The 18035-nt window shown below is 52.9% G+C and overlaps 1 protein-coding gene across 7 annotated transcripts in view; it reads right to left on the bottom strand.

Annotated features, from left to right (window-relative positions):
* SEPTIN4 (septin 4) overlaps window positions 1–18035 on the bottom strand; it is a 91891-nt gene that overhangs the window by 48763 nt on the left and 25093 nt on the right. For 5 of the 7 annotated variants that reach the window (XM_034752496.1, XM_034752501.1, XM_034752500.1 and 2 more), the window contains exon 1: window positions 14585–14659. The exons of 1 other annotated variant lie outside the window; for it this stretch is intronic. In XM_034752496.1, coding sequence (XP_034608387.1) covers window positions 14585–14587 — 3 coding nt within the window. In that variant the 5' untranslated portion in view covers window positions 14588–14659. Of the gene's footprint in view, window positions 1–14584; window positions 14660–18035 lie in introns of those variants that run through there. One more of the 7 variants, XM_034752502.1, reaches the window with a different exon arrangement.

Raw genomic sequence — 18035 nt, 5'->3', positions numbered from 1 at the left:
GTGGCCCCGGCCGTACCAGCACCCAACCGAGAGCCTGCCCTGAACACCGAATTACCCGTTTCATTGTGGGCTCTCCCACGGGCACTCGCTCAGCACCGGAGTATCGAGTATCACGGCACTGGTGATGCTGGGAGAGGAGAGCCCAGTGTCACCCTAACTCACAGACGGGGAAGAGACAAAGGGAGCAGGCCACGCAGGGAACCAGTGACAGATCCAGGATTCGCACTCGGGACCTGTCCCTCCAGAGCGCGCTGAGGGATACTGACTGCTGCTGGCTCCTGCTGACGGCAACTGCAGCTGGCAGAGTCAGCAGCTCTGCAAAGCTGAGCCCAGCTCACTCAAGAGCACACAGATAAATGAGCCTCCCCTCCCCAGTCAGTGGCTACACCCCTTATGCAGGTGGAAGGGAGGTGGCGGCATAGGAGCCCCCCTCCACTGTACACCCCGGGGAATCCCGAGGGGCCAGTTATGCAAAGTGCAGGGCAGCCTCAGGCCTAGTCTTCACTTACCGGCGGGTCCGGCGGCACGCCATCGATGTTCTGGGATCGATTTATCGCGTCTGGTTAAGATGCGATAAATCGATCCCGGAAGTGCTCACCGTCGACACCGGTACTCCAGCTCGCCGAGAGGAGTACGCGGCGTCGACGGGGGGAGACTTCCTGCCGCGTCTGGACCGCGGTAAGTTCGGACTAAGGTACTTCAAATTCAGCTACGTTATTAACATAGCTGAATTTGCGTACCTTAGTCCGAAGTCCGGACTAAGTGGGGACCAGGCCTTAGGCTTGGGCTGAGTTAGCTCTGACTGACAGCAGTGGGAGCGAGAGGAGAATCAGGCTGGTTTTACAGGACTCTCAAACTGGAGACAGAAAATAGTGATGAAAATGCAACCAAGCTCCAAAGGATCCGGCTGATGAGCTGGCAGATAACGCACTGGGGAGCCCTTGGGACTCAATGGGGACCATGGGGCGAAGGGCCCCAGGAGACCGCCTCAGAGTAGGGTTTGGGGCCTGCGGAGAGGCTCTATAACCATTTGCTTGCTGCCAGAGACAGCCTGGCTGTAAGGCCCATGGGCAGCATACAAAAGCCAAGGGGCTGAGCCTGGTGCTGCAGAGGGGACTTGGGGAGACGGTGGGGATGGGGTCCTGAGCCGCTGTGTGCCAGAATAGGCACTGGGAATAGGCGACAGGGGATGGATCACTTGATGATTCCCTGTTCTGTTCATTCCCTCTGGGGCACCTGGCACTGGCCGCTGTTGGAAGACAGGAGACTGGGCTAGATGGACCTTTGGTCTGACCCAGTCTGGCCGTTCTTATGTTCTTCTAACATTCAGGGCCCAGAAGGCGCAGTGAGAATCAGTGGCATTGCCCAGTGTGAACGGAGTCAGCGCACCTGCGTGCAGAGCTAGGCGCTTCCCACCAGACAACATGATAGACTCCAGGGGCAGCAGAGATGCAGATAACTCAGCTCCATGGGTGTGTCCACACTAGGAAAGGGAGGGGAGTTCTTCCCACCCACTGGCTGGCCCGTGGGGGGATCCTAGTGAGGAGAAGGCAGTATGCACACAGTAGGAAGCCTCCGGTTCACCACACTCTGCTAAGACGTGACCACTGCCTTGTCTTCACTAGGACTTTACCAAGTGGGAGTTACCGCAGCTTTTCCCAGAGTGTCCGAGTTATGGGGGCTCCGGTCGGGAAAGAAGAGGGTACTTTGAGGTGGCAGCAGGGGATGGAGGGAAATGGTTCACTCTAGTGAGGAAACCAGGGGACATACAAACCCCTTCAGGCAAAGAACTCATCCCTAGGGAGAGATCAGTCACGCTCCACCGACATGACAGCTGGGACGAATGTGGCCCCATAGCCATGTGCAGCAAGTTACTTGGGCAAATGACTTTAGCAGAGTCTAGGCGCGTTAGATGGACTCTGTTTCTGGAAAGGATGGAGAGGCCTGATGCAACAGTTTTTTCCTTCTCCGAAATAGTCTTCTTTACACAGCCCGGTGCCCTCCCAGAGCTGGCACACTCTCAGGAACACACACGTATGGTCCCTCACCCACATGCAAAGGCAGGCCTCTCTACTAACTATACATCCAGCACCACTGAAATGCAGCCATTTCTGGGGTGGAGGGTGGACAGAACAAAGCACAACAGTAGGGGCATGCTGGTCTAGAGTGCCAGGTCACTCCCTGCTCTAACAAACAGGGCGATGGCGTCTTCAGTGTCCATGCAGGGTGGACAGGGCACCTGAGGAAAGCTGAGCTGACTGCTGGGGTCTCACCCTGGTTTGGGGTGGCAAAGTGGGGAGTGGAACACTCCCTCTTACATAGGAAAAAGCAATCATCGAATCTCAGGGTTAAAAGGGACCTCAGGAGATCATCTAGTCCAACCTCCTGCTCAAAGCAGGACCAATCCCCAGACAGTTTTTTGCCCCAGATCCCTAAATGGCCCTCTCAAGGATTGAGCTCACAACCCCGGGTTTAGCAGACCAATGCTCAAACCACTGAGCTATCCCTCCAATCAAATGACAATGCTGAGCACTTCCACAATCCCTCCACACCGGGAGCGGACAATACCTTACAAACATTCACCTGCTAAGCCCCCTCCCCCACTGTGGGACAGGATCACTATCCTCATTTCACAAATGGAGAAACTGAGGTACAGAGTGGGGCAGTGACTGTCACGGAGTCCCCGGGCGATGCTCTGGACCTGCTCCCCACAAAGCCAGTCAGGACTCTGGGGAGCCTCCTTTCCCATGGAGCAGACTGTTTTTAGGGCAAGAAGCTCACACGGCTTCACCTCCTGGGTTTTTCCTTGGAGCATTTAGCATATGCCCCTCCGTGCGCTTCCCACAGCGAGTCCACCCAGGCGGGGTCCTGGGGAAGCCAGAGGGTCCTGCATCCCCACTTGGCAGTCAGACGTGACTTTTAGCCAGTCAGTAAAACAGAGGTTTATTAGATGACAGGAACATGGTCTAAACCAGAGCTTATAGGTACAGAGAACGGGATCCCTCACCAAGGTCCATTCTGGGGGGCAGCGAGCCCGACACCCACATCTGCCTTCACTCCCCGTCCCCAGCCAGCTCCAAACTGAAACCCCCTCCAGCCCCTCCTCTGCTGAGTTCCTTTCCCAGGCCAGGAGGTCACCTGACCTCTTTGTTCTCCCACATCTTTGCAGGGGGGAAGGGCCTGGCCATTAGTTGCCAGGAGACATTGTGTCAGTGATTTATGCACACTGGCCTTTATCCCACCTCCTAGAGACTTAAGAAATGCATAGGGGAAACTGAGGCACCCACACAGTATTCAGAGGAAACATTAAGAACATTCCCACTTCGTCACAGTGACTCGCCCAAGGTCTCCAGGGAATCAGTGGCAGAGCCGAGTCGAGGAGGAGCACAGTGTCCTGACTCCCAGTCCGGTGACCTCAAGACCATGCTGCCTTTATGAGCCCTATCAGCACAGCAAGGGGTGGGGGTGGGGGCGGGCAGAGCCATGGTCCCAGGCAGCCTGCAGCAGCTGTTTGTAGTGATACCAGAAGCGCCTGCCATCCCAGCTCCTGAGCTCGCTCCATTTGCAGAGCATAACTAACCCCCGCATCCCTGGCCCTCGAGTCTCTCCTGCGAGGGTTCAGGCCTGCAGCAGAGCAAGCAGCTGGAACATCTCTGCCCAGCTGCCTTGCCAGCAGGAGACTGGGAGTGAGAGCCACCCTGAAACGTGGGCCCGTTCCCTGCAGAGCCAGACCCTTCAGGAGACACAATGCCACCGCACATGGGCAGCCACCAGAGAACTCCTCCGGCTCGCCGACGGGAGCTCATCCACAGCCACTCATCACCAATGAGAACACACAGAGCAGTTGGAAAGCCCACTGTCACTGGGCACAGCGCCCCTTTACTCAGACATGACAGTCCCACGGTGCCCAGAGAACGCAGCCAACGCCAGAGCCTACCTGCTTCTGCTGACCCACTGCCTCCAGGGTCTCTTACCACCAGGGCTGTGTCCTAATGGCAGGGATCTCCTGGCTAATGCCGAGGAGTTCCTGCCTCTCACTGTGCGGGCTTCTGTGCTCGCACTGGATAGAGGGGCAGAGCAGGTTGGAGCGGGGCCAGCTCCAGGGTTTTGGCCGCCCCAAGCAGCCAAAAGAAACCAAAAAAAAAGCCGCAATCGCAATCTAAAAAAAGCCGCAACCGCGATCTGCGGCGGCAATTCGGCGGGAGGTCCTTCACTCCCAGGCGGAGTGAGGAACCGTCCGCCGAATACCTGGACCTGCCGCCCCCTCTCCAACCTGCTTGAGAAGCTGGTGCCTGGAGCCGGCCCTGGGTTGGAGACAGCTACCTCTGCTGGCCAGTCCAGCTGGGGCTCTTTCAGATGGGTACTTTCCAGGAGAGTCAGAAATGTCTCCAAATGGTCACTAATAACAACAGCACCATCAAGGGACACAGCTCTTTTCATCCCAAAGCAATTTACCAACACACACAAATGTAGCAAACTGATACACAAACTCTATATAGATCATGTACAACAGTGAAATGCAGCACCAGTTTAACAGTGCACAGCACCACTATCCACAGGCGAGAGTAGACAGTGAAGAGTAAGACCCAAAGGAAATGGCAGGGGGTATTTTGGTTGGCAGTATGTAACCCTCCAGATTGGCATTTTCATGACAGCAAAGGAAACACCCCCCCGTTGGGAAGTGTGCCATGGGGTCTCTCATGCCCATCAGTGGGCAGAGCCTTAGTTTCATATCCTGTTCAAAAGCTGGCACTATCTTCTCAGGATCAGACTGGCAGCTGATGAGGAGAGTTGGAGTTCTTGGCCCCCACTGCCCTGGGTCTGAAGGCTCAGATATCCCAGTAGATTTCATCCCCTGGGGGTAAGCTGGATTTTGTCTCTATTTTGTTAGCAAAGAGCATGGGTGGGACTGCCTTATAAACAAAAGCGCACACTCACTAATTACTGTTATTACAGCCCCAGCAATTTGGGATGATCATACTGCCTCCCATCTCGCTCAGCACGAGGTTTGAATGACAGGGTGTCCCTAGCCACACGTGGTGTCCAGATGTGAATCCAGTAGCACGACAGCCACTGCTGGCTGGAACTAAAACAGCTCTGCTTCATGACTCAAGACAGCTATTTGTTCCAGAGGAACATGAGCAGGGAGAGCGTCTCGCTGCCCTGGCCTCCTGGGAGTACAGGGGCTCCCGGCCCCATGACTCAATCATTTCCCATCTCTCGGTCTCTGGCATGTTGGGGTCTTTTTGCAATGCCCAGCTAAGCCTGTTTGAAACACCATATGTTGTCTCCCTGACCTCATTCGGTGGGCACTCCTGGAGGGACACAGGCCTACAAGGACAGAGAGGCTATCTTAGTCCAGTATCTTGCCTGACAGGGACTGATACTGAATGCTTCACTGGAAAGTCCAACTCCCTGCCATGTGCAATATTAGAGCATGGGAGGATATTACTTCCTGCCCCCAGTAATGCCCTGAGGCATTTTATCATAGTTAGGATCACTGCAGATGCTCTTCTTCTCCATGTGACGGCTGAGCCTTTATTAGACTCACTAGTGACTTGCCTCAACAACGTCCTGCCGCAGCGTTTCACCAGTTAGTTACGCGCCACATTGAAAGCACTTCCTTCCATCGCCTTTTAATCTTAAGGGCTCCCTTTATCTCACACTATGTCAGGGGTGGCCATCCTGGACTCTGGAGCCACATGCGGTTCTTCAGAAGTTAATATGCGGCTCCTTTCATAGGCTGGAGTTACAGGCACCAACTTTCCAGTGTGCCGGGGGGTGCTCACTGCTCAACCCCTGGCTCTGCCACGGCCCTGCCCCCACTCCATCCCTTCCCACCCCGTCCCCTGAGCCTGCTGTGCCATCGCTCCTGCCCCTCCTCCCCCCAAGCCTGCACGCCATGAAACAGCTGATCGGGAGGCACAGGGAGGGTGGGGCTGCCTGTGGGCAGGAGGCGCTGGGAGCCGGGGTGGGGGAGCTGATGTGAGGCTGCTGACATATTACTCAAAAAGAACAGGAGTACTTGTGGCACCTTAGAGACTAACAAATTTATTAGAGCATAAGCTTTCGTGGACTACAGCCCACTTCTTCGGATGCATATAGAGTGGAATAAATATTGAGGAGATATATATACACACATACAGAGAGCATAAACAGGTGGGAGTTGTCTTACCAACTCTGAGAGGCCAATTAAGTAAGAGAAAAAAACTTTTGAAGTGATAATCAAGATAGCCCAGTACAGACAGTTTGATAAGAAGTGTGAGAATACTTACAAGGGGAGATAGATTCAATGTTTGTAATGGCTCAGCCATTCCCAGTCCTTATTCAAACCGGAGTTGATTGTGTCTAGTTTGCATATCAATTCCAGCTCAGCAGTCTCTCCTTGGAGTCTGTTTTTGAAGCTTTTCTGTTGTAATATAGCCACCCGCAGGTCTGTCATTGAATGACCAGACAGGTTAAAGTGTTCTCCCACTGGTTTTTGAGTATTTTGATTCCTGATGTCAGATTTGTGTCCATTAATTCTTTTGCGTAGAGACTGTCCGGTTTGGCCAATGTACATGGCAGAGGGGCATTGCTGGCACATGATGGCATATATCACATTGGTAGATGTGCAGGTGAACGAGCCCCTGATGGTATGGCTGATGTGATTAGGTCCTATGATGATGTCACTTGAATAGATATGTGGACAGAGTTGGCATCGGGCTTTGTTAGTCTCTAAGGTGCCACAAGTACTCCTGTTCTTTTTGTGGATACAGACTAACACGGCTGCTACTCTGAAACCTGACGTATTACTGTGGCTCTTTGGCAATGTACATTGGTAAATTCTGGCTCCTTCTCAGGCTCAGGTTGGCCACCCCTGCACTATGTGATGGGACACATAGAAGCAATTGCCTGGCCTCCACTATGCCAGTCAGCAGCCCCAGTAAGACATTGTGGCCAAAAGGGCTAATGTGATCCTGGGACGTATAAACAGGGGAATCTCGAGTAGGAGCAGAGAGGTTATGTTACCTCTGTATTTGGCACTGGTGTGACTTCCGCTGAAATCTGTGTCTAGCTTAATAAAGGGAAGGTTAAGGGGTGACTTGATCGTAGACTGTAAGTACATCCACGGGGAACAGAAATGTGATACTAGAGGGCTCCTCAACCTAGCAGAGAGAGGTCTAACAGGATCCGATGGCTGAAAGTTGAAGCTAGACAAATTCAGACTGGAAATGAGATGTACGTTTTTAATGGTTGAGAGTAATTACCCATTGGAACAACTTACCAGGGGTCATGGTGGATTCTCCATCTCTGGCCAGTTTTAAATCTGGCTGGTTTTCTAAAAGCTCTACTGTAGTTCAACCAGGAATTAATTCAGGGCAGGTCTCTGGCCGGTGCTATGCAGGGGTCAGACTAGATGATCACAATGGTCCCTTCTGGTCTTAGAATGTCTGAATCATTGTATTTCACACTTAACCCATTTTTCTTACTCTTCCTGTTCCCCTCCGCTCGCTAATCTCCTTGCCTGATAGTCCCTGCCCTAATACCCACACTCAGCCATGTTCATTGTTTGTCTCCGGGTCTCCAATTTCATCTGCATCTTTTCTGAGATAAGAGGACTCTATCCCAGTGGTTCCCAAACTTTAACAACCTGTGAACCTCTTTCACAAAAATGTCAAGTCTCGCAAACCCCCTCCTAAAAATGAATATTTCCAGGGATTTTCTCCTTTACCTGAGTATAAATTATAAAAGCAGTGATCTTGGAAATACACAATTTGTTTTTATGACATGATTATTACACACTATTTATTATTAATTATTATTTATCATTACAGTATTTTTATTACATTATGAAAACGGCAACACTCTTCCAAGATCTCACTTTCATTGCTTGTATCACTTTGAACAAGCCTGTTATAAGACAAGGTTCCTATGTTTCATCAAGGAGTATCAGATGTGAAACAGCAGGAAAGTATTTAAAAAGTCAACTCAAAGAGTTCCTCCTACACAAGCATTCAGGTCTTGAGCAGTCCAGGCAAACAACGCACGTTACATCAAAGCTTAAACTTGTTCTTCATAATAATTTTAAAAACAATACTAGCTGCCTATTTCATTTTAAAAACAGCAAAAAATATCCACCTCCCTTTCCATTTCTTATAAGAAGTCTTGAAGTTTAAATCTCCTCAGTGTGATAGATAGGCTTGCTTTGATCTGCTTAGCTCTTGGAAATCCAGGGGCTCTGGGCTGCTGGCCTGGTGCTGCCCAGGATTTTTAGGGACAGCTCTGTCTGTCATTAGGGATTTTTTTCCCCCCGAGAACCCCCTGTAACATTTCGCGAACCCCCCAGGGGTTCCACAATATTCTTGCCAGCAAGTTAAAGAAGTATGGGCTGGATGAATGGACTATAAGGTGGATAGAAAGCTGGCTAGATCGTCGGGCTCAACGGGTAGTGATCAACGGCTCCATGTCTAGTTGGCAGCTGGTTTCAAGTGGAGTGCCCCAGGGGTCGATCCTGGGGCCGGTTTTGTTAAATATCTTCATTAATGATCTGGAGGATGGCGTGGACTGCACTTTCAGCAAGTTTGCAGATGACACTAAACTGGGAGGAGTGATAGATACACTGGAGGGTAGGGACAGGATACAGAGGGACCTAGACAAATTAGAGGATTGGGCCAAAAGAAACCTGATGAGGTTCAACAAGGACAAGTGCAGAGTCCTGCACTTAGAATGGAAGAATCCCATGCACTGTTACAGACTAGGGACGGAATGGCTAGGAAGCAGTTCTGCAGAAAAGGACGTAGGGATTACAGTGGACAAGAAGCTGGATATGAGTCAACAGTGTGCCCTTGTTGCCAAGAAGGCTAACGGCATTTTGGGCTGTATAAGTAGGGGCATTGCCAGCAGATCGAGGGACGTGATCGTTCCCCTTTATGCGACATTGGTGAGGCCTCAGCTGGAGTACTGTGTCCAGTTTTGGGCCCCACACTACAAGAAGGATGTGGAAATATTGGAAAGAGTCCAGCGGAGGGCAACAAAAATGATTAGGGGGCTGGAGCACATGATTTATGAGGAGAAGCTGAGGGAACTGGGATTGTTTAGTCTGCAGAAGAGAAGAATGAGGGGGGATTTGATAGCTGCTTTCAACTACCTGAAAGGGGGTTCCAAAGAGATGGATCTAGACTGTTCTCAGTTGTAGCAGATGACAGAACAAGGAGTAATGGTCTCAAGTTGCAGTTGGGGAGGTTTAGGTTGGATATTAGGAAAAACTTTTTCACTAGGAGGGTGGTGAAGCACTGGAATGGGTTACCTAGGGAGGTGGTGGAATCTCCTTCCTTAGAGGTTTTTAAGGTCAGGCTTGACAAAGCCCTGGCTGGGATGATTTAGTTGGGGATTGGTCCTGCTTTGAGCAGGGGGTTGGACTAGATGACCTCCTGAAGTCCCTTCCAACCCTGATATTCTATGAACCCCAGTTTGGGAATCACTGCTCTATCCCCACAATGATGTACCCTCAATTCAGATGGCATTCTAATATTTCTACGTTCCCCTCTATTCCTGTTTACAGCCTGCCATCACACACACCCCTGACAGCAGCTAGAATCCAGCTCCCTCTCCCATCACTGGGCCGGCTGGGCAGGGCTAAGCAAGGAAACACAGTTTTGAATTCACATCAGAAAGCATCTTTTTACACAGAGCCTTTTCAGAGCACACTTGCCCTTCAGTAGCCCCTTGGGAGAAACTTGCTCGCAATTTTATAAATTCGATTCACCAATTTGATTTTAAGTCTTTCAGAAAGTGTGACAGGTTTCTAACCTGTACAGCACAGCCTTAGAGAAGCCAAGCCGATTACAACACATTCCTCTAGCAGCTTTTTATCCTCTTTAGTGACTTCACTATTTGTCCTGGTACTTAAATATGGCTCCCTGGCCCCTAAATCCTGCACTTTACCTGTAGAGATGTCTACAGTGCTGTCTGCCTGGCAGCCAAGCAGTTATCTAATGCTACATTGCATATTTCTAAAGGGTAGGTCAGACAGTTCCACAGGTAGTTCTGACAGAGCCCCTGAGCTGTAATCCCTTTGGGGCAGGGACTCCATGTTCTGCAAAGTGAAGGCTGTATTTCAGGGCAGCTCTCTGGTCTGTGCTAAGCAGGAGGTCCGGCTATATGATCACAGTGGTCCCTTCTGGCTTCGGAAGGGAATTGAAGAATCTATATACAGTAACTCCTCATTTAAAATCGTCCCACTTAACGTTGTTTCGTTGTGACGTTGCTGATCAACTAGGGAACATGCTCATTTAAGGTTGTGCACTGCTCCACTCTTATGTTGTTTGGCTGCCTGCTTTCTCCACAGCTGGCAGCCTCCCTATGCCCCCCTCCCCCAGCACCTTCCCCCTCCTCCGCCCCGCCTCCTGCCTGCGGCAATCAGCTGGCTTGGGACGTTTTGGAGGCAGGAGGGAGGGGGGAGGAGCGAGGACTCGGCATGCAGGCTCCCCCTCCCTCCCGAACATGGCAAGCCAGCTGATTGCCCCGGGCAGGAGAGAGCGAAGACTTGGCATGCCTCCCCCCTGCCTCAGTGGCGGATTAATAATTTTGCTGCCCCTAGGCCGGGAAATAATTGCCGCCCTGGCCCCGCCCCAACTCTGTCCTTTTCCCGCCCCCATTCCACCCCCGTCCCCAAAGTCCCCGCCCCAACTCCACCCCTCCCTTCCCCTATTGGATCCCTTCCCCCAATTCCCGCCTCCTCCCCCCTCCCTCCCTGCCCCACGAAACAACTGGGAGGGGAGAGAAACAGGACGCAGAGGAGGCGGAGGTGAGCTGAAGCAGGGGGGGCGGGGCACGGAGGGGAGCTTCCGCCCCTGAAAATTTGTCAGCCTAGGCAATAATACGGCGCTGCCCTGCCTCCCGAACGAATGTGACAATCAACTTAGAAGGAGGGGGGAGGAGCCAGGATGCAGCGTGTGAAGTAAAGGGGGAGGAGGTGGGGGGGAGAAGAGGCAGGTCAAGGGTGGGGGTTTGGAGGAAGGGGTGGAGTGGGGGGGGGGCTGAGGGTTGAGCCCCCCTGCCCCGGTGCTTGCAGAGGAGGGGAAGCTGCCCTGGAACCTAACCCCCCATTTACATTAAGTCTTATGGGGAAATTGGATTCGCTTCACATCGTTTCACTTTCACAGTCGCATTTTTCAGGAACAGAACCACAGCGTTAAGTGAGGAGTTACTGAACATGGTTAGTCCTGTGGCACCTTTAAGACTAACAGATGGATTGGAGCATAAGCATTCGTAGGTGAATGCCCACTTTGTCGTATGCATATAAAGGTGCCACAGGACTCTCTGTTGCTTTTTACAGATCCAGACTAACACGGCTCCCCTCTGATACTGTACATGGTTATTAACAATGCTGCCACCAAGCCCTGTTGAGTGCTGTGTAATTTTGCAATTCTCCTGTCTCTGACACCTCACCTCCGCCTGTGGGGAGTAATGCCAGGGCTGGTATTTCACCCAACGCTCCATGTGGTGAAGGCCAGTGGAAAGAGAGGATTTCACTTTTCTGCAGTCCTCTTAACCTCTCTGACTGCCACAGCCTTCCAAATTGTGATATCCATCAAAAGTTCAGTAGAATTTTACAGCTTTGTCTAGTTGTTCTGCAAGTTTCCTTAGTCTCCACCTTATGTTTTACCAGGGAAACATGATGTTGCTCTCAGACAGGCCTAATTTGGGCTGGATTTCTATGTTTAAAGTGCATTTGCAGTAAACCGCAGTAATCCCTTCTAGCCGTACACATCTGCATGAGGCGGAAAGCCAGCTCTGTTCATTTTACCTTTACTACAGAACTACGAAAGCACAAGCTGGATGCAATTCTGCCTCTCCCAACAGTCAGACAAGTTCCAGCAGCAGAACCTTTTGCCTGGTACCACTGTGCATGGCAGAAACCACCAGCTCGAATCCCAGGCTGAGCGCCCAGTGCTGACGCTTTGCAACACCAACTTTCGATTTGCAAATTGCATCGATTTGCTCTGAAAGTCTTTGAGAGTAAACACTGGTCCTACGGGACCTGTTCTGCACTGATTTTTCTAATTGCAGCCACACACTAACGCACTCTACCCTGGCCCATATATACTCTTGCATAAGTTGCATTGGTCTCTGGCCCTGTGCCTTGTCCTGGGCTGGAGGTGCCCTCCGTGGCCTGGCAGATCAGCTACCTCCTACCCAGCCCGGTGTCACTTTGGTCTCAGGAGATTTTGAGGAGAAAGGGACAGCAGCTGAAGGGGCAGCAGCTAAACTCTCCAGGAAACAAACCTCACTTGGAGCCCATCTCCCAGAACAGACCTTCCTCCCTCCAAGAAATGGGTAAACAACTTCCCAACAACAGAATGGGGGACACAAACTAACAGAACTCAACCTCCACTGGTGCCCAATGGCAGCTGGTGCACATGGTCATGGCTGAAGGAAGCAGGGTCACCTTTTGCTGCCAGGTTCCCGGCTTGGGGACTTTGAGTCACAACCAGAATGTTAATGAGCACGAGTCACATGACCCAAGAGGACAATGTGTTTCCAGCCCTGGTAACTGCAGAGCAGATCCTATACTGGGATTTCCCTTGAGGCTGTCCCCAGCTCATATTTCTCTGCCTGAAGCTAGTCAAGATCTTTATCAGCTGCATATATCCTGCCCCAATCCCTTTGCCATGCTACGTGACAGAAACTCCAGGGCCTCCATGCCTGGGGCAATACATTAATAAAGGCAGGACACTTCCAGAAGGCTGTCACTGCTTTCTGTGCACTCCCTCCCCTTTTCCAGACCCTTGTGTGACTGGATGGAAGGTGGCGCTGCTCTGCATGTTAGGTACGCACCCCAGGGGAATGGTTAGAGTTTGAACTATAGCTTTGATCTGTATTTCTCCTTTAAAGGCTCCCATGCCAGGATGGAGGCTACATGTAGGTGCCCAGACACCATGGTGATGGGCACAATATGAGAAGCTAGATGCATCGCTTCGCAAGGTTGCGCTAATCTCTATGTGATCTCTTCCTGGGGTCCCATCCCCAGGTTGGCATGGTTTCTGATAGCACTGGCTGCTGTGCTTGTGTTTCACTCCCCAGGTGGTAGGAGCCATCTGTGTCTCTCTCTCCTGTGGTTCACCAGCAACCACGCACCGCATCATAACAGCTCTAACTCAGGAACCAACCCATGCAACAAACCTCGATGCCAACTCTGCCCACATAACTACACCAGCAACACCGTCGCAGGACCTAACCAGATCAGCTACATCATCACCGGCTCGTTCACCTGCACATCTACCAATGTGATATATGCCATCATGTGCCAGCAATGCCCCTCTGCTATGTACATTGGCCAAACTGGACAGTCACTACGCAAGAGGATAAATGGACACAAGTCAGATATCAGGAATGGCAATATACAAAAACCTGTAGGAGAACACTTCAACCTCTCTGGCCACTCAATGGCAGATGTAAAGGTAGCCATCTTACAGCAAAAAAACTTCAGAACCAGACTCCAAAGAGAAACTGCTGAGCTCCAGTTCATTTGCAAATTTGACACCATCAGATCAGGATTAAATAAAGACTGTGAATGGCTATCCAACTACAGAAGCAGTTTCTCCTCCCTTGGTGTTCACACCTCAACTGCTAGCAGAGCACCTCACCCTCCCTGATTGAACTAACCTGGTTATCTCCATACTGATATATACCTGCCTCTGGAGATTTCCATTACTTGCATCTGAAGAAGAGAGGTTCTTACCCACAAAAGCTTATGCTCCCAATACTTCTGTTAGTCTCAAAGGTGCCACAGGACCCTCTGTTGCTTTTTACAGATTCAGACTAACACGGCTACCCCTCTGATACTTGACTCTCTCCTGTGGTTCGTCACGGGGCGGAGGGGGTGTCACGTCGTGCCCCGCGGGCTGATCTCTGTGACTGTTTCTCTCGCATGGGCCCTGCCCCCGGAGTGTTTCGGGTGAGGACAGACGTGTGTGTGCCATGAGCCTAGCAGGGACGGGAGTCAGTGTGAAAGGTGGCACTGACCTCGGGGTGTGAGTCCCATCCCTGTACTCAGCACGTCTCTCTCCCTGCTCTCTGGGCTGGGCCCAGCTACAGCGTCCATTGCATGGGGCTAGCGCTGATCTGTCCCTGCGTGTTCCTCCGGCCCAGGGTCCCAGCAGGTGGCTGGAGGGGTGGGGGGCTCTGACCGCTGCGGCGGGAGTCCTGACAGGTGAGAAGCTGCCCGCGGCTTGGCCCCGCGGCTGCCAGCGGGCCGGGGTAGAGCAAGGACCTTGGCCCCTTGTTCTGCTTCGCCTCCAGCTTCTGCGAGCCCAGCCCGGCGCCGGGCGGACCCACACTCACTGGCCGCGCCCCCGCCCGGCTCTAGCCAGGGGACCCCAGCCGGCACTTTCCGCCTCCGAGCAAGCCCGGCCAAGCGGCCCCAGCGCTCCCCGGCCGGGATGGAGCCCGCTGCCGCAGCGCATCCCCACCTGAGCGGTGCCAGGGCAGCGAGCAGCGCCTGGCTCCCGCAAAGGGCACGGGGCGGGTGTGACTGCAGGTAGGACCCCCAGCGCCCTGCCCCGCGCCCCCAGGCCCCCGGCCGAGAACCCAGGCTCACCATGGCGCAGCTCCGGCGGCTCCCGGGGACCGCGCACAGGCTGCTCCGGCAGGCTCGGAGCGGAGCGCAGCGCAGGGGAGGAGGGGCACCTTGGCGTTGCTGGCTGCAGTCAGTGGGTCACGTGGCGCGGAGGGGGCGCAGGGGGGGGCGCAGCCGGCCCGCAATCGCACCGCCCGGCCCGGCCCGGCTCGGCTCGGCTCTCGCCTTGCGGAGGCTCGGAGGGAGGGGGCGAGCTGCACGGGCGGAGCTGGTCACCCGCACGGCGCGCCCCTACCTGCCTCCTTCCGAGGGCCCCTGGCTCCCCGTCGTCGCGCCCGGCCGGCGTCCTGCCCAGAGGTCCGGGGACACGCCAGACTCTGCCCCCGCTTCGGGGGCTCCAGGCGGCGGTGGGAGCCGCTCCTTGGTCGTCCGCACAGGAGGAGCCATCTCTCGTCTGAGCCTCCAGCGGGAGTTTTCAAAAGCAGCAGTTGGCGTGTGGGCGCCTAACCCCCAATGCCGATCAGTGCTGCGCTCGCTCCTGAAACTGGCCTTAGCCCCCACGTCAGGCCGGCCTTGGAAATGTTACCCCGGTCTATCAGCCCCCGCCTCCAGCGCCCGCACGGATTGCTCCAGAGCACCAGTTACTGGGCAGCGCTATGGCGGGGGTGGGAGGCCATCACAGGGCCCATTTTGGCCATACGCATGAAAAGGGCCGAGGTGAGATTTTGGAGACAGTCCTCCTGAGCACTTGAGAAATCTCCCAATTAACAATTGTTTAGCAGAGCCCTAAATGTACCCGGCACATTGCAAACCGGGAGAGCTTCCCGTGGAAGAGAAACCAGCCAAGAGGATGCAGGACAAAGGTTGCTGAGTCAGGTCTCATCTCGTGGTTCCTTAATGTCCCTATTCCACCACAAGAGAGGTCTGCTACCCTCAGGTTCTGGGCTCTCTGACCGCACCCTCTGAGTCCAGCCCAAGGCAGCGGCTTTCCCAAAGATCCCTCCGACCACCGGGCTTGGCAGTCCCTGCTTGGGGAAAGAGGTGGTCAGGCCGTCTCCACACAGGATGATGAAATCATTGTTGGAATGCACTAGCCTAGGTAACATGCTCTGCTTTCATGGGTGTTGCCATATATTGCAGAGGAAGGGTGGTCCAGTGGTTAGCACATTAGACCCAGGTCCAATTCCCTGCTCTGCCACAAACATCCTGTGTGACCTTGGGCTAGGTACTTAGTCTATCTGTGCCTCAGTTTCACATCTGTACAATGGGGATCATCCTGTGTGGAGACGGCCTGACCTCTTCTTTCCCCAACCAGTGACTGCCAAGCCCAGTGGTCGGAGGGATCACCCTTTATGGTGCATGATTTCTTGGCTGGATGCAACCAGGTCAGCTCTGGCCCAGCTGAATCATCCAGCCAGATTTCCATGATACAGGGTCAGGCAAAGTGCGTGAGCCTGTCACCTCTTCTTCCTGAAATGACCCCAGGCCAGACCAAGATAACCAGTTGTGCTCATCTTAGCCTTTTCTCCCCATGCCATTCCTGACAGATATGAGTGCCCCATCCAGATCCTCAGCAACACTGCTCCGCTTCCTAGGCCACAGTGCTGGTGTGCTCTGGCTCTGAGCTGTGGTGTGGGACTGGAGACTTGGCATTTGGACATTCCCTTCCTGGGCATTGCCCCCTGCGGGTTACTGCTGTGCAGATGGCAGATGGGACACAAAATGGCAGCAGAGACAGGAATGATAGTGGCTGTCGCTTGCTCCCAGTCTGACTCACTGAAGCGGGGGCGTTTTTACATTCCTGTGCCAGGGAAGTGGTAGAAGCACAAGCGTCATATCTGCCAAGATGTGTCCAGCAGAACCACTCCTGGAGTGGCCGTTCTGGGAAAGCCTGTGCTCAGTCAGAGAGTCGAGTGTTTCTAACACTCAGGAAGTTTCTGTCCACTCCACCAACAATCAGTTGCCTCTGGACTGATTTCGCCAAGGTAGCAGAGCCAGAATGTGAGGAGACAAAACATACTGCCATCTCTGGTCGAGTTTAATGCAGTTTCATCAATGGAGGAACCGGAGATGCTGGGAGAGTGACAGAATCCAGCCCAGAGCTTCTGGGCGCCTTGCGGGTGGGGATTGTTAATATCTCCCTTCAGGAAGGTGCTCCAGGATGCAGTGCTGGAGCTTTGCTGAGAAAGCTGCCTCTTCTCTAGTTGGAACTTTCGGGTGTTGGGGAGGAGTAGGCCATATCTATGTCCACAAAAAACAGTATGCATCCGAAGAAGTGGGCTGTAGTCTAATAAATTTGTTAGTCTCTAAGGTGCCACAAGTACTCCTGTTCTTCTTTTTGCGGACTAACACGGCTGCTACTCTGAAACACAAAAACCAGTGTTTCTCCACCTTTTTGATACCAGGGACCAGCTTGCTGCCTTCCTAAACTGTGTCAGGGAGATCCCAGGGACCGGCGCCGGGCCATGGACCAGTCATTGAGAAACACTGCGCTAGCCCACAGTGTAATGTAGCCCTTCTGTTCCTCGGTTTCTCCATCCGTAAAATGAGGACAATGCTATTTGCCACAAGTGAAAGGTGAAGCTAACCGCATGGTAGAGGAGTGGATGAAGAATGGGCTTGTTCTGGTAATGGCTTGAAATGAGGCGAAGGAGTGAAGCTGTGGAACACCCTTTCAGGAGGAGCAGTGGAGACAAAAAACCTAACTGCCTTCAAGCCTGAGCTTGGTAAGTTTATGGAGGGGATGGTATGATAGGACTGCCTACAATGGCATGTTGCCCATTGGCGACTGTCAGTAGCAAATATCCCCATTGGCCAGCGATGGGATGCTAGCTAGGGAGAGCTCTGAGTTACTAGAGAATTCTTTTCCAGGTATCCTCCTTTTGGATCTTGCCCACATGCTCAGGGGCTAACTGATTACTGTATTTGGGGTTCAGGAAGGAATTTTCCCCCAGGTCAGATTGGCAGAGACCCTGGGGATTTTTCACCTTCCTCTGCAGCGTGGGCATGGGTCACTTGCAGATTTAAATTAGTGTCAACGGTGGATTCTCTGTAACTTGAAGTCTTTAAACCATGATTTGAGGACTTCAGTAACACAGCCAGAGGTTCAGGGTCTATCACAGGAGTGGCCGGGTGAGGTTCTGTGGCCCGCAATGTGCAGGAGGTCAGATGAGATGATCACGATGGTCCCTCCTGGCCTTAAAGTCTAGTGCGTGTGACTGAGACTGGCTGAGTGGCCTTGGACAAAGCACGTAGCCTCTGTGAACTTCAGTTTCCCCTCTGTAAAATGGGGATAAGGATATTTCTCTACTTCCTAGCATTTGCCAAGTGCTAGCTATGTGCCCAGTGGTCTCAGGGCCAGGGCAGAGGGGGGCAGAGAGTTCTGACTTCCATGCTCGCTCCTCTAGCCCGTGTGGCTAGTTCAGGGCATTATTCTGTCTTTCTTTGCAACCATCCACACAGACCAAATATT

The sequence above is a fragment of the Trachemys scripta genome, chromosome 18 (assembly GCF_013100865.1).
Source record: "Trachemys scripta elegans isolate TJP31775 chromosome 18, CAS_Tse_1.0, whole genome shotgun sequence".
Taxonomy (NCBI): domain Eukaryota; kingdom Metazoa; phylum Chordata; order Testudines; family Emydidae; genus Trachemys; species Trachemys scripta.
Note: the sequence above shows the minus strand (reverse complement) of the source record. Positions and strands in the feature narration are given on the sequence as shown.